At 32.8% G+C, this 14,873-nt stretch overlaps 2 protein-coding genes across 2 annotated transcripts in view; both read right to left on the reverse strand.

Moving 5' to 3' along the window:
• Positions 1–14,873, reverse strand: part of myo9ab (myosin IXAb) — a 709,890-nt gene that overhangs the window by 454,794 nt on the left and 240,223 nt on the right.
• The window catches only part of nell2a (neural EGFL like 2a), a 101,308-nt gene that overhangs the window by 34,377 nt on the left and 52,058 nt on the right, over positions 1–14,873 (reverse strand). The window contains 1 exon segment of the mRNA XM_042753070.1: positions 5,296–5,421. Within this exon segment, the coding sequence (XP_042609004.1) occupies positions 5,296–5,421 (126 nt within the window).

Here is a 14,873-nt window from a genome sequence, read left to right on the forward strand (position 1 = left end):
AAGTAACATGTAGGGAGCATGAGCACTTCATCAATGTTTTGACTCGATGAACTTTTCAATTTTCATAAAGAGCTTTCAGGGTAAGCAACTTCCTGCAATTAAGAGCATGTATTCTCAGTACTTCTGTAAGGTGCTTTATGGTCTTATTATTCATTTTCTATTCATAAGCAACAGCTCATGCTGGAGCGCTCCGAGGGGTTTCGTATACCTGGCACACAGAGACTGTGATGTACAGCTGTACGGCTTCATCTCTGTAAGTCAATGTGAGGCTGACAAACTTCTTGACTGTGACAAGAGAATCTGACTGTGTCATTACAGCAGGGAGGTCTACTTAAGTTCCACACGAACTGATGGATTCTGGGAATGCCGGGCTCTTGTAGCTCACAGACATTTTAATATCGATCCGTGCAATATAATGTAATCCATCAGTACTCTCATATTCATTTCTGGGGGGATGCAAGGAATTAAACATTAAAAGTGTTTATCAGTTTTGGGTGAGGTGCTTTGGGACGCTCTCTACCGCAGACACGCAACTCAATCAATAACTCCACAGAGGAGAGAAATACAGTGCGCTCGGCTCTATAAAAGCTGTTTTCTTTTTTAAAAAAAGGCAGTTTAAAACCTTGAAGGACACGGGAGCATTTCATGTTGCACCAAGATAAATCTAGACTATCATAATAAAGGCATTTATCTGTGGTTTGTAGGGTGTTAACCTGCTTGCTGTATCATTGCTTAGGGTGTTTCTGGGCGGCTGCTAGTGCATTTATGGGGGGTGCTAGGATGGTAACATATTGCTATATCATTGCTAGGGTGTTTTGGGTGGTTTCTAGAGTGTTCATATGTTACTATATCATTGCTTTGGTGTTCTGGATGTTTGCTAGGGCATTGACAGGGGTGATAACATTGCTAGGGTGTGATAACATGTTTGAAATATCATTGCTAGGTTGTTCTGGGTTGTTGCTAAGGACAATGAATTTGTTGCAATGTTGTAAGGGTGTTCTGGGTGGTTGCTATGCCATTAATTAAGGAGGATGTTAGGGTGATAACATGTTACTATATCATTGTTAGGGTGTTCTGGGTGGTTGCTAGGGCATTAATAGGAGGGTGTTAGGATAATAACATGTTGCTATATCATTGTTAGGGTGTTATATCATTGTTAGGGTGTTCTGGGTGGTTGCTAGGGCTTATTGTTAGGTGTTCTTGATGGTTGCTATGGCATTTATGGGGGTTGCTAGGGTGATAACTTCTTACTATATCATTGTTAGGGTGTTCTGGGTGGTTGCTAGGGCATTAATAGGGCAATGTTAGGATAATAGCATGTTGATATATTATTGTTAGGCTGATCTTGATGGTTGCTATGGCATTTATGGGTGTTGCTAGGGTGATAACTTGTTACTATATCATTGTTAGGGTGTTCTGGGTGGTTGCTAGTGCATTAATAGGGCGATGTTGGGATAATAACATGTTGCTATATCATTGTTAGGGTGTTCTTGATGTTTGCATTGGCATGTATGGGGTTGCTTGGGTGATAACTTGTTTGTTTATATTTGTTTGTTGTTGTTGTTGGTTGTTGGTGGGTTATTTGTTGTTGGTTGGTAGGGTGATAACATGATGACATATCATTGCTAGGTTGTTCTGGGTTGTTGCTAAGACAATGAATTTGTTGCAATGTTGTAAGGGTGTTCTGGGTGGTTGCTATGGCATTAACAGGAGGATGTTAGGATAATAACATGTTGCTATATCATTGTTAGGGTGTTCTTGATGGTTGCTATGGCATTTATGGAGGTTGCTACGGTGATAACTTGTTACTATATCATTGTTAGGGTGTTCTGGGTGGTTGCTAGGGCATTAATAGGAGGATGTTAGGATAATAACATGTTGCTATATCATTGTTAGGGTGTTCTTGATAGTTGCTATGGCCATTTATGGGTGGGTTGCTAGTGTGAGATAACTTGTTACTATATCATTGTTAGGTGTTCTGGGTAGTTGCTCAGGGGCATTAATAGGGCGATGTTAGGATAATAACATGTTTGCTATATCATTGGTTGAGTGGTTTTGATGGTTTGCTATGGCATTATGGGGGTTGCTTAGGTTTGATGACTTGTACTATATCATTGTTAGGGTGTTATGGGGTGGTTGCTAGGGGCCTTAAAGTTATAGGGCGATGATAGGAGAATAACATGTTGTTTTATCATTGTTGAGGTGTTCTGGGTGGGTTGCTAGGGTGATAAACATGGTTCCAAATGTTGTTAGGGAGTTCTGGGTGGTGCTAGATGGTAATGTCGTTGCTAGTATGTTGTTTTACCATGTTATGGGTGGTTGTTTAGGGCATTAATAGGGGAAATGGTACGGTGTGTAAACATGGTTGATATATCATTGTTAGGGTGTTCTGGGTGGGTGGTATGGCATTTAGGAGGTGCTAGGGTGATAACTTGTTACCTATATCATTTGTTAGGGTGTTCTGGGTGGTTGCTAGGGCATTAATAGGAGGGTGTTAGGATAATAACATGTTGCTATATCATTGTTAGGGTGTACTTGATGGTTGCTATGGCATTTATGGGGGTTATGTTGCTGATTGATAAACTTTTACTATATCATTGTTCGGGGTGGTTATGGGCTGGTTGCTAGGGCATTTAATAGGGCGATGATGTTAGGATAATAACATGTTGCTGAATATCATTGTTAGGGTGTTCTGTGAAGGTTGCTATGGCATTTATGTGGGGTTGCTAGGGTGATAACTGTTACTATATCATTGTTAGGGTGTTCTGGGTGGTTGCTAGGGCATTAATAGGAGGATGTTAGGATAATAACATGTTGCTATATCATTGTTAGGGTGTTCTTGATGGTTGCTATGGCATTTATGGGGGTTGCTAGGGTGATAACTTGTTACTATATCATTGTTAGGGGTCTGGCGTGGTTGCTAGGGCATTTAATAGGGCGATTGTTAGGATAATAACATGTTGCTTTATCATTGTTGAGGTGTTCTGGATGGTTGAGGGTGTAACATGTTTCCAAATGTTGTTGGGAGTTCTCGGGTGGTTGCTAAGATGTTAAGGTGTTGCAGTTAGATGTTGTTTACCATGTTATGGGTGGTTGTTAGGTGCAATTCATAGGGGGAATGTTAGGGTGCATAAACATGTTGATATATCATTTTGTTAGGGTGTTAGGGTGGGCTATGGTTACTATGGAGGTCGTGCATGATACACAGTTGCTATATCATGGTTAGGGTGTCCTGGGTGGTTGGTAGGGGCAGTATAGGGGGTTAGGATAGTCACATGTTGCTATATCAGGGTTGGGTGTACTTGACAGTTGCATGTTTATTATGGGGGTTGCTAGGGTGATAAACTATTACTATATCTCATTGTTAGGTGTTCTGGGTAGTTGCTAGGGCATTAATAGGGCGATTGTTTAGGATAATAACATTTGCTAAATCATTGCGATTTAGGGTGTCTTGATGGTTTGATGGCATGTATGGGGGTTGCTAGGGTGATAACTTGTTACTATAATCATTTTGTTAGAGGTGGTTCTGGGTGGTTTCTAGGGAATTAATAGGGCGATGTTAGGATAAATCATGTTGCTTTCATCATGTTGAGGTGTTCTGGATGGTGTGCTAGGGTGTGAGACATGTTCTCAATGTTGTGAGGGAGTGCTGGGTGTTGCTAAGGATGTTTAATGTGTTGCAGTTTTGGTGGTTCCCATAGTCCATGGGGGTTGTTTAGGGCATTAATCGGGGAATGTTAGGGTTGATAAAGAAATCATTGTTAAGGTGTTCTGGGTGGTTACTAGGGTATTCATATGCAGTTGCTAGGGTGATAAATCATTGTGGGTGGTTGATACATCAACGTGTTGCTGTATCATTGCTAGAAAAGCTGTTATCTTGTTGAAACTCTTGAAGGACACGGAACTCTTCATGCTGCACTGAGATGAATCCAGACTATCATAATGAAGACTGTGTGCACAAAGCTTTTCGGTGGTCACACACTCCTTCGTTCATCATAACTGGGTTTTTATATACGACTCTGTTTGAATGTTACGAACTGAGAGCCGCTGGTGGCTTGAATGAACTTTATTGGCTGGTTTAATTGTATTAGCCTGAACTAATTGACTAACAGGAGTCGAAACACTCGCTGGTTATTTCATCCTGTTTACGTAGCGCGGTCCCCAAAGTCCATAAAACTGCAATGATATATGAACGGACTAAACAACACACCTTTTCTGTTACAGTCCTGGGAGTTAGTGAAGGTAGCAACAGTCAACACTTGAAAATAATTACAAAATAATCCATATTTACGTGGAAATATGAAGTCTGGTACAGTGGCAAGTTGAACCTCGTGGGGCTACGCTGTGCTTCGGCAAGTAAAAACACCCAGAGAAGCCACATCCTCTTTGTCAGCATTAAATGCTGCATGATACCTGTGACGACCTGCGAGGAGCTGCTAGAAATCAAAGTTGAATGTTTTTATATTGTAAAAAAGTTGATTGTTGATTGACACGCCAGCATTTAGAGTGAACATGACTGGTGAACACAATCTTAATTTTGTCTACTTTCACAGTTAATAAATGAGACTAACAAATTAAGTACAGAAGCAATACTGCATAAGATATTTAAGATTTGATTTCGTAGATTGTATATTTTAAATATCGTGTCTCACTACGTTGGCAGATTTTTGCTTATTTTAAGTTCAAACAAGTCAAACAAATCTGCCAGTTCAGTACACTGAAATGCACTTACAGTATATGCAAAATACAGTCTTTGAAAATAATTAGTATCTTATGCAGCTTTGCTTGTCAAGTAAATTTATCTTTAAAAAGTTTTAAAAAGTGTTATATCTATATATTTATACACACAAACACACACACACACACACACACACACACACACACATATATATATATATATATATAAAAATAATTAAACTAATTAAAAGTAATTTAGAAATTATTTCAGTTTATCTGTGAATGTCATCAGTCAAATAATGCATTTTGCACTGATTTAATTAGTTAGTGGTTCACTTGTCTTGACTCTCTGTCCTGTGATTGGTCGAGTCTCTGACTGTGATAATGATCAGTGTGTAGCTAATAAATCAGATAAATGAATATAATTAGAAGCCTAAAATAGCACAAATCTGAAACAGACCAGGCCTTTACTGCAGCATTCTGGCTGAAGTGCTTCATCTCTGTTAGTGTGTTTGTAATGAGACAAAGCTGAACATACTGCAATCCTCGTGCCGTTTATGTGGACAGAGTGGAGAAATGTTTCAGATGTTCAAGCAGCAGCGTGTGATGGTTACTCACCTGTACAGGAGTAATCGTCGATGCGGATGAACCCGGTGTGGCAGATGCACATGAAGGAGCCGGCGGTGTTCACACACTGTGTGTTCTCACGGCAGTAGTGCCTCCCCTCCGCACACTCGTCAATATCTGCACAGAAAACATCACATCAGCTCACACTCACGCGCCGGGAGACTTTACATGCTGCGGACGGATAACGCTGAGTTTGAAGCCGCGAGTCAAAGTCTTTTACCACGGGGTGGGCGATATGTCAGATATTTACAGTACAGGGTTATTATAGTTTACTAAAACTAAAACCTTGAAAAATACAGGATTTCTGTTACTTGAAATAAGCACTAACTGAAATAAAAAACATAAAAAACAACCCTGTAAATTAAAATATTTATAGAATATACTTTATATATGAAAATTTATAATGTTATATATAAAAACATAACCATTTTATTTCAGCTAGCTTCAAGGCAACATTTCTCATTTTTGTTTTGTTTAATTTGATGTTATAATAATATAAATTGAATATGCAGCACAGAAGCAGTCATCGAGACAGCACAGGATGTTTAAGCAATAGAACACAATCCTTGTAGACGTCATTTTTGTTTTATGCCACAAAAATCACTTTGGATATTAAGAAAGATGATGTTATGAATTATTCTGTAAATTTCCACGTGCAGCAAACAACATTATGGATCAGTAATATGGCATTGCTAAGAATCATTTGTAATCAATAAAGATGGATTTTCAACAAAGAGGATTTTTTTGCTTCCGGTCCAAATTTAAAAATCTTGTCTTCTAAGTAAATATTGTCGCCTAAAAAGCCCACATCAATGGAGAGATTATGTTAGATCATTTCCATGATTTATAAAAAATTTTCGAAAAATTTAACTACCCTTGATAACTATACTGGTTTTGTGCTCCAGGGACACTAATTTGTTCGATTACTTATACTTAATTGTAAAAACTTCAGCTTAGAGGGCCATATTTAAAAAAAAAAAACAAAACTTAATATAGTAGATTCAGGTGTATAGTAGATTAATACTGATTCAGTATTCGTAAAGGCAAGGCACATTTTATATACTGTATGTAATGGTAACTTAAAATAATAATAAAAGAGGCATAAGAAATAAAAAGAAATAGTAAGAAATAAAAATGTATAAATGAATATTCAATGTATTAAAAGCAAATAAGAAGAAACAATTACACAGAAAATGATTATTACTGTTTACTTTGAAAGCATTTTCACTCAGTTAATGCATTTCACAAATTATTACAAATAAATTAAAAGTAATACATTAAACCTGACATTTCAGAGTAGAAAGAGTAAGATAGTATTTTCTTGTAAAATGTACTCCAATTTGTTTTATTTACATCTTCAGTGTGTGTATGTATTTTTCTTAATATAAATATCTAATAATTACTAATAATATAATTACTTTAGTGTCTCTGATTTCAAAATTCTAAAATAACTAGGATTTTTTTATAATTTCCATGAATTAGTTCTATGACTCACAGAAGAATCGATAGTTGAATCGATTCAATGAATGAGTCGATAGTTTGAATCGATTCCATGAATCGGTTTGATTCCAGTTTTCTTGTTATTTAACACTTTTGCATTAAAACATTTGGAATCTATTTGGCAACGCTGACTGCTTAGTTGATGATTTGAAATTATTTTAAATGATTTATTAATGAAATTAAATGATTTATTGTTCCTCTGACTGATTTTAGAGCATAAATACTGATATATTGGCTATCTATGGACATTTGTAGCTACAGTATTACTGCCGTTCTTTAAATTTAGAGTAAAAGTGCACAAGTCAAGGAGTTAAGACGGGCTTGTATTGGATTCAAGTGTCCGTCTGATGAATTCAGTGACTTTTTCAAAGATGATATCCGTGACATTTCCGGGGAAAGTTTGGTGAGGAAGGTTTGGTGGGGAGTCATAGGTGTGATGAATCATTTGTATTTATCGTACTTGGATTTATCGCAAGAGGTATTAAATCAAATCTCATAGGACTTACAGATCTAATAAAAAGCCTTATGAATTTTTACCAGTGCCGAACTGCTATAGACTTAAATTCAGAGTGGCTTTATGGCTCAAGACTTCAAATGAACCCTTTAACCTCCAATTTGCTTCGAGCTGGTGTCCTCAGGTCACAATAAAAACATCCAGCAGGTAAACCCCGTCGCGCTACCTCCTTCTTTAATCGAAACTCTTTAATTCACTTAGCTCACGCTTCTTCTGCCAGTTATTCTTCAGGAAAAACTTATCGGGAATTATCATCCTACAGTAATGACAGAACTGGCATCCATTGCCTAACACACTGAACAGTGTTTCTTGACTCCTGAGGTGCAGTCAATCAAGAAAGAGCTGTTAAAAATGTGTGAAACACAAATAAGAGAAAAGAATACATGAATGAAATTATACACTGCAGGAATATTTATATTTTGCATAACATTGTGAATATTGCAAAGATGCAACTATATGTATGTATGTATGTATATTGACATAATATTAGATATTATTTTATTATATAAATAATTACTTTAATACCACTTTCACAACTGATTATTTTTTTTTTTTTTAGCATCTCTGAATTTAACATGCTAAAAGATTTCATATTACTTTAATAACTGTTTATTTTTTTTTTTTTTTGTATGTATGATTTTAATATGCTAAAGTATTTTATTTGTCGTATTTCGCTTTAATGAATCAGTTTGCATTGCTTTGAATGAATTTACTCTTTTAGAGCATGTGTATTGATTTTCTTGATAAATTTGTGGAGATGAGCGAAGACGAGCAGTCAGACTCATGGAGTGGAGAGTAGTGAGACTAGTGAATTTGGTTTGTTGGTAGCGATAGTTTTGGTTTGCTTATAAACTGCATTAGCATGGAGGAGCTGTATTGGCATGGTGGTTTGTGTTCGAGGTAGTGGTTTGTGTGGGAGATAAATGTTGTTTTGTGAGATCTATCTTCTTTTTTTGTGTTATGGTAGTTTTGTTATTTAAGGGAAGGCTGATATGTATCAGGCTTGTTCTGATCTCCACTGGAGTAAATATGGACGGCATGAATAAACAGCCCAGATAAACCATGAATCAGGCCTGTTCAGATCTCCACTGGAGTAAATATGGACGGCATGAATAAACAGCCCAGATAAACCATCTAACCTTTGATCTGATGATAATATCACAACAGTTCAAATGTAGCCCTTGGGGAAAGTTACTTTTTAAAGTAATGCATCACAATATTGCATTACTCCACGAAAAGGTAACTTACTGCGCTACTTAATTACATTTTATGGAAAGTAATGCATTATGTTGCTTTTGCATTACTTTTTGTCACCTGGGCTGGGCTTGCTTTTTTGTTTGTTTGTTTTTTCATAACAAAAAACCTAAAAGTTATATTTTTGGCAACTGTAAAGGCACTTTCAAAAGTTAAATTAATAATTATGTTGCTTTTGGAGTGTAGTGGGTTTTTGAATGGTTAAATTAGTAAGTTGGGTTAATTAAGTTTTTGAATGGGGTAAATAAAAAGTTATATTTTTTTTATTATTTGCAAAAAGTTGTAATGAAAAAAGTAATCTGATTATGTAACTCACGTTACTTCTGATTACTAGAGACTGAGGAGCCCAGTACAATGTTAATAACATTAAAATGTAAGATATTGAAATATAATATAATTTTTATTTACATTTATGCATTTAGCAGATGCTTTAACCAAAGCTACTTACAATACTTACAGTAATATATTACATTTTTGAATTATATGTGTGTGTACATTTTTTTTGAATGATTTATTTATTAATATTATTTTTTTTTAAATTTATTTTAAATATATATTATTTATTATTGTTTTGTTGCGTGATTTTTTTTTTTTTTTTTTTTTTTTTTTTATTTTTTTTTTCAGTTTTGCTTTTAGTAATTTCAGTATGAGTTAAATAAATAAGAGTTGTTGTTGCCTTGATCATTTTTTTTTTATTTTTTTTTTGTTTTTGTGTGTGTTTTTTGTATTTTTGATATTTTTGTGATATTTTTTTATATTTTTTTATTTTTTTTATGTTTTTTTGAATTTTTATATTTTATGTTTTAATTTAAATTGTACTTAAAGTTTTAGTAATTTTGTGTATTTTGACATTTTTATTACTTTTTGATTGTTTTTTATATGCTAGTTTTTTATAAATTTTTATTTCAGTTTTAGCTTTAGTTATTTTAGTACATCAAGTTTAACTAAATGAAAAAGAGAAATGTCAACAAAAGTTTTTTAAACATTTTATTTCAAGTAGCAGAAATGTTTTGAATGGTTTTAGTTTTAGTAAACTATAATAACCCTGTTTGGAACTTAGACTTTTAAAGTTTATTTTGTATGTTTTTTATGTATTGTGTGTCTTTTACATTTGAGTTTGGTTTGTACTGCAGTTTTATGGCCATGTTTTAAATGAAAAGTCATGAGATTTGTACTGATAAATGATATTTGAATAGTTGATCCTAACCTCATGGTTGTGCTTACTTGCATTTCATTATTAGTATTTTAATACTGTTTTTCTCAGTCAAACTGCGACCCATCAGAGCAGATCTGGCTGCAGAGAAGCGGTGGTTTGTGGTGGTTTATAGTGGTCTGTGTGTCGCCTTCATGCTGTGGGTGGCATGATGTGTTTCTATCTGCTGATTTCTCGCTCTGTCTCTGGGCTCAGTGTTGTCTGTCTGCCGGCAGGAAGATAACACACGTGTGTTTTCCTGACAGACCTGCTGCTAAAAAAACACTCACCTCCCACAGATCTGTGGCTGCTGTCCCAAACACACACACACACACACACACACACACACACACACACACACACACACACACACACACACACACACACACACACACACACTCATCTAGATCACCAAACCACGGTCGAACAGTCAGTCTAAACAAATATGACCCTTCATAAACGTGACCCTATATCAGCGTAATATTCTTATTTAATTTTAATTTATTTTATTTTTTATTTTGTTTTTTTTGTGTTTTTGATTTTTATTTTTTTTGTTATTTATATTTATTTTTTTTTATTCTCAAAATGTCCATATATATATATATACACTTTATTTTCATTTTCGTATCAGTTATTTAAGTCCATCAAGTTAAACCAAATAAAAATGAATAATTTGTTAAATTTTAATTTATTTATTTTAACTCTTATTTTATTTCAAGTAAAGAAAGTGTGTTTATGGTCAGTCTCAATGAGATACTATTATGGTTTTTATTCATATTTTTTATTTGTTTTCATTCTTGTATTTTCAGTTTTCACTTTAATTGTATTTAAAGTTTTAGTAATTCATTGTGGGGTTTTTTTACATGCATCTATATAGTTTTGTAATTTTTATTTCAGTTTTATTTTAAGTAACAAAAATGCTTTTTTTGGTCACTATCAATGAGATACTATTATAGTTCTAATAAATATTTTTAATTAGTTTAAATTTTTATATCTTCAGTTTTTACTTTTAATTTTGAAGTTAAAGTTTTAGTCATTCTGTGTTTTTGTAATTTGTATTAGTTTTTGATTTTTAAGAAAAAAAAGGTTATTAATTTTTATTTCAGTTTTAGTTTTAGTTAATTTTAATTCACCAATTTAAATAAAAAAGAGAAATGTCTTCGCAACATTTTTTTAATATTATATTTTATTTCACTTAATGTTTATTTTATTTCAAAAATATTTTTATGGTCACTATAAAAGAAAGTTTTAGTCATTTTTAGTAATTTTGTGTGTTTTTATGATTTCTTTTTTAGTTATTTTAGTACATAAAGTTGATGAAAACAAATGAAAATAGCTTAAATAAAATACTTTTTCATTTTAATTCATTTAAACTTAATTCTGACAAAATAATACATGCATTTTGCAAATACTTCATTACATTATAAATGAAACAGATTTCTATACAATGTTTATCATTCAGTGTTGTCCTGCAGGTGCAGAGTGATCAGTCACATGACTGTGGACTCATCTGATTCGCTCAAAAAAACATGTGACCAGTGGTTATTAGCTGAGAGCATCATGAAGAGGAAATGCCACGACACTGAGATTTCCAGGTATTTTACCCTGTTAGTACACAGAGATCTTTAATGATGTTAGCCAGGTTAAGTTCCTCCAGATTTCTTTAATGTTCATTAAACACCTCGAGCTTCATCTGAAAGACGCTTCTCCAGCACTTAACAACTAACCTGCCGCTCTTCTGCTAATTAGCCAGTGTTTAACGTGAGCAGATGGGCTTCAGTCATTACCAGCAGATCCTTCCTCTCTCACAGAAGAAACCTTGAACGGCCCTTAAATAATGAATGAGATTCAGTAAGATGACAACAAACAGCAATAACCTGAACAAGCTGTCTTGTCTGATGAAGACGCTCTCACAGCTGATAAATCTCCTCACTCTCTGAAGAGAGGCTTTATTCAAAGCAATAAAGTTCAGAATGAAGTTCACTGATCCACTGATTTTACTCCAGATTCAGTCTGATCCCGAGTGACTTCAGTCAGAATACAATGTACATCCTCCATTTTTTACCTTGTATTTATTTATTTATTCATTCACTTGTTCATATATTTATTCTTTTTATTTTCATTTTTCCTGGGAGGTTATGAGAAGAAAATAATGCTATTTTATATTTATTTGTTTATTTATTCATTCATTCATTTTTGCTTCTGTTTTTAACATATTTTATATATTCACTTATTTATTTATTTATTTATTTTTTCATTTTTACTTTATCAAATTTTTTTACCTTTTATTTATTCATTCACTTGTTTATTTATTTATTTTTTCATTTGTTTTACAGGGAGATTATTAGAAGAATTAATTGATTCCTTCATTTGTTCTTTTTTCATCTTTGCATTTTTACAATAAAAGAAAAGGATGTATTATTTATTTATTTATTTTTATTTATTTGATCATTTATTCATTTTTTTTTTCTTCCATTTTTACTTTACAGGGAGGTTATGGGATGAAAAGGATGGATTTTTATTAAATTGTTTGTTTGGTTGTTAATTCATTAATTAATTTTTTTTTTTTTGCTTGTTCAATTATTCATATTTATTTACTGTTATTTTGTTTTCCTTAATTTTTCCATGTTTACTTCTGCTTTTTGTAACATGGGCATTACGAGTCCAGGGAGCCAAGAGTACTTCACTTTCTATTGGTGATGATCTCAATAAACCAAACATTTAACAGTCATAATCAGAGACTCTATTAATTCTTTCTAGACTCATCTCTGCTTACTTTCATCGTCTGGCTGGGTGTTTTGGATCATGAATGGGCTGTAAACGACGATGGATTGCGGTCTGTGTCTCATGACAAACGAGAGCCGCTGTCAGTCAGTTCTTCACGGGACGCTCTGGTTTTATGAATCACTGCGCTTCGTTTTCTGTTAAGAGAGCGCTTTATACAAGACAACAAATTCATTAGGATGAATTCGGCCTGCCAGAGTCCATTCGCTCTCGCCGCGTCGCCGGGAACTTTATTCACTTCTGCTTCTACCTGTGAATACCAGAGTCATTTATCAGCTGTGAGAGCGACTTCATCAGACCACAGTCACGCTTTCACACCACTAGTTCATCTTACCAGATCTCAATCACATTATTTATACGTGCTTTTGAAGTTACTTCTAAGTAAAAAAAAAAAAAAAAAAAATATATATATATATATATATATAATATAATATATATATATATATATATATATAATATAATATAATATATATCTATATATATATATATATAATATATATAGTATATATATATATTTAATAATTTATTATTAAATAAACAATTAAGAAATACAAATAAATGAATAAATAAATAAATTGCATCCTTTTCTTTTTATACGGTCACTGTAATAAACAGTAGTAAATATGCAGTATTAAAAAAATGAATGATCAAACATCTTTATTTATTTATTTATATTTATTCCATTTTTAATTCTGTTTTTTTCTTACATTTTTTTTTTTCATTGATTTTTTTTTTTTTATTTTTTTATTTTTTTATTTTTTTTTTTATGTTTTTTTATTTTTTTTTATTTATTTTTTACAAGGACAGTATGAAAAGAAAAGGATGCCATTTTGTTATTTGTTTGTTTATTTGTTAATTGATTTCTCATTATTTATTTAAATATGTACTATTTTTTACATTTTGTCATTTTTACTTCTGTTATTTCTCGCCAACAATATAACCTTGGCAGCTGACGTGGTGCTAATTATAAAATTATAAACAAACAAACAATATGTTTTCATTCAGTAATTCGCATTTTTATTTTTGCATTTTTACTTCAGTCTTTTGTTTTTCATTGACAATGACAGTCTGAAAGGAAAAAAAATATTAATATATTTTAAAATGAAAAATAATATTAGAATATCTATTTAAAAAATATATTTAAATAATTTTTGAGTTTTTTAAATGAGTCTGTAAGAGACAGACGTTCAGTGTGCCTCATTCATGACACACAAGCCCAATGAGTTTCTGTTTTCAGTGTGAATTTGATTATTGAAATAGTTGTGAATTACATCTGAGATTCAACTGTACTTTTACAGTCGCTGCCAGTTACCCCGGATCACAGGAAGTGACATCGCCCGCCGGGCTCACACTCATTAAATGGCTGGAATAACTGCAGATTAACAAGGTGACGTCGAGTCAAGGACACGCAGCTCTTCTGCAGGATTCAGACGCTTGAACGGATCGATCGTGTGAAACTCCTGCTCTCAATCACTGACATTCAGTTTGAGAAAATTCATATTTTCAACAAAGACGCATTACATTTGTCAAAAGCGACAGTTAAGACATTTATAATGTCACAAAAGATTTCTGTTTTATATATATATATATATATATATATATATATATATATAGTACAGGTCAAAAGTTTGGAAACATTACTATTTTTAATGTTTTTGAAAGAAGTTCTTCTGCTCATCGAGCCTGCATTTATTTGATCAAAAATACAGGAAAAAAAAAAAATGTAATATTGTGATATATTATTACAATTTAAAATAATTGTTTTTAAATTTATTATACTTTAAATTATCAGTTTATTTCTGTGATGCAAAGCTGAATTTTTAGGATCATTATCACATGATCCTTTAGAAATCATTCTAATATGATGATTCATTATCAAAGTTGGAAACAGTTCTGCTGCTTAATATTTTTTTAGAACATGTGATACTTTTTTAGGATACTTTTGATGAATAAAAAAAAAAAAAAAAAAAAAAAAAAAAAAAAAAGAAGAAGTTATGTTTTTAAAATATAAATATTTTGTAATAACAATATACACTACTGGTCAGTAATTTGGGGTCAGTAATTTTTTTTTCTTTCTTTTTTTTTTAAATAAAATCAATACTTTTATTCAGCAAGGTCCTTTGTGTTAAATTGATAAAAAGTGATAGTAAAGAAAATATATTATTAGAATATATATTATTAGAATTTTTTTTTATTTTGAATAAATGCAGTTCCCTTTCGAAAGCTTCAGTCGATGCTGCGCTGCTCAGCGCATTGGGAAACGTCTTGTTCGTGACCAGCTGTGAATAATGTGTGTAACACGTCGATAGAATTGACCCGGCGGTA

The sequence above is a fragment of the Cyprinus carpio genome, chromosome B25 (assembly GCF_018340385.1).
Source record: "Cyprinus carpio isolate SPL01 chromosome B25, ASM1834038v1, whole genome shotgun sequence".
NCBI lineage: Eukaryota > Metazoa > Chordata > Actinopteri > Cypriniformes > Cyprinidae > Cyprinus > Cyprinus carpio.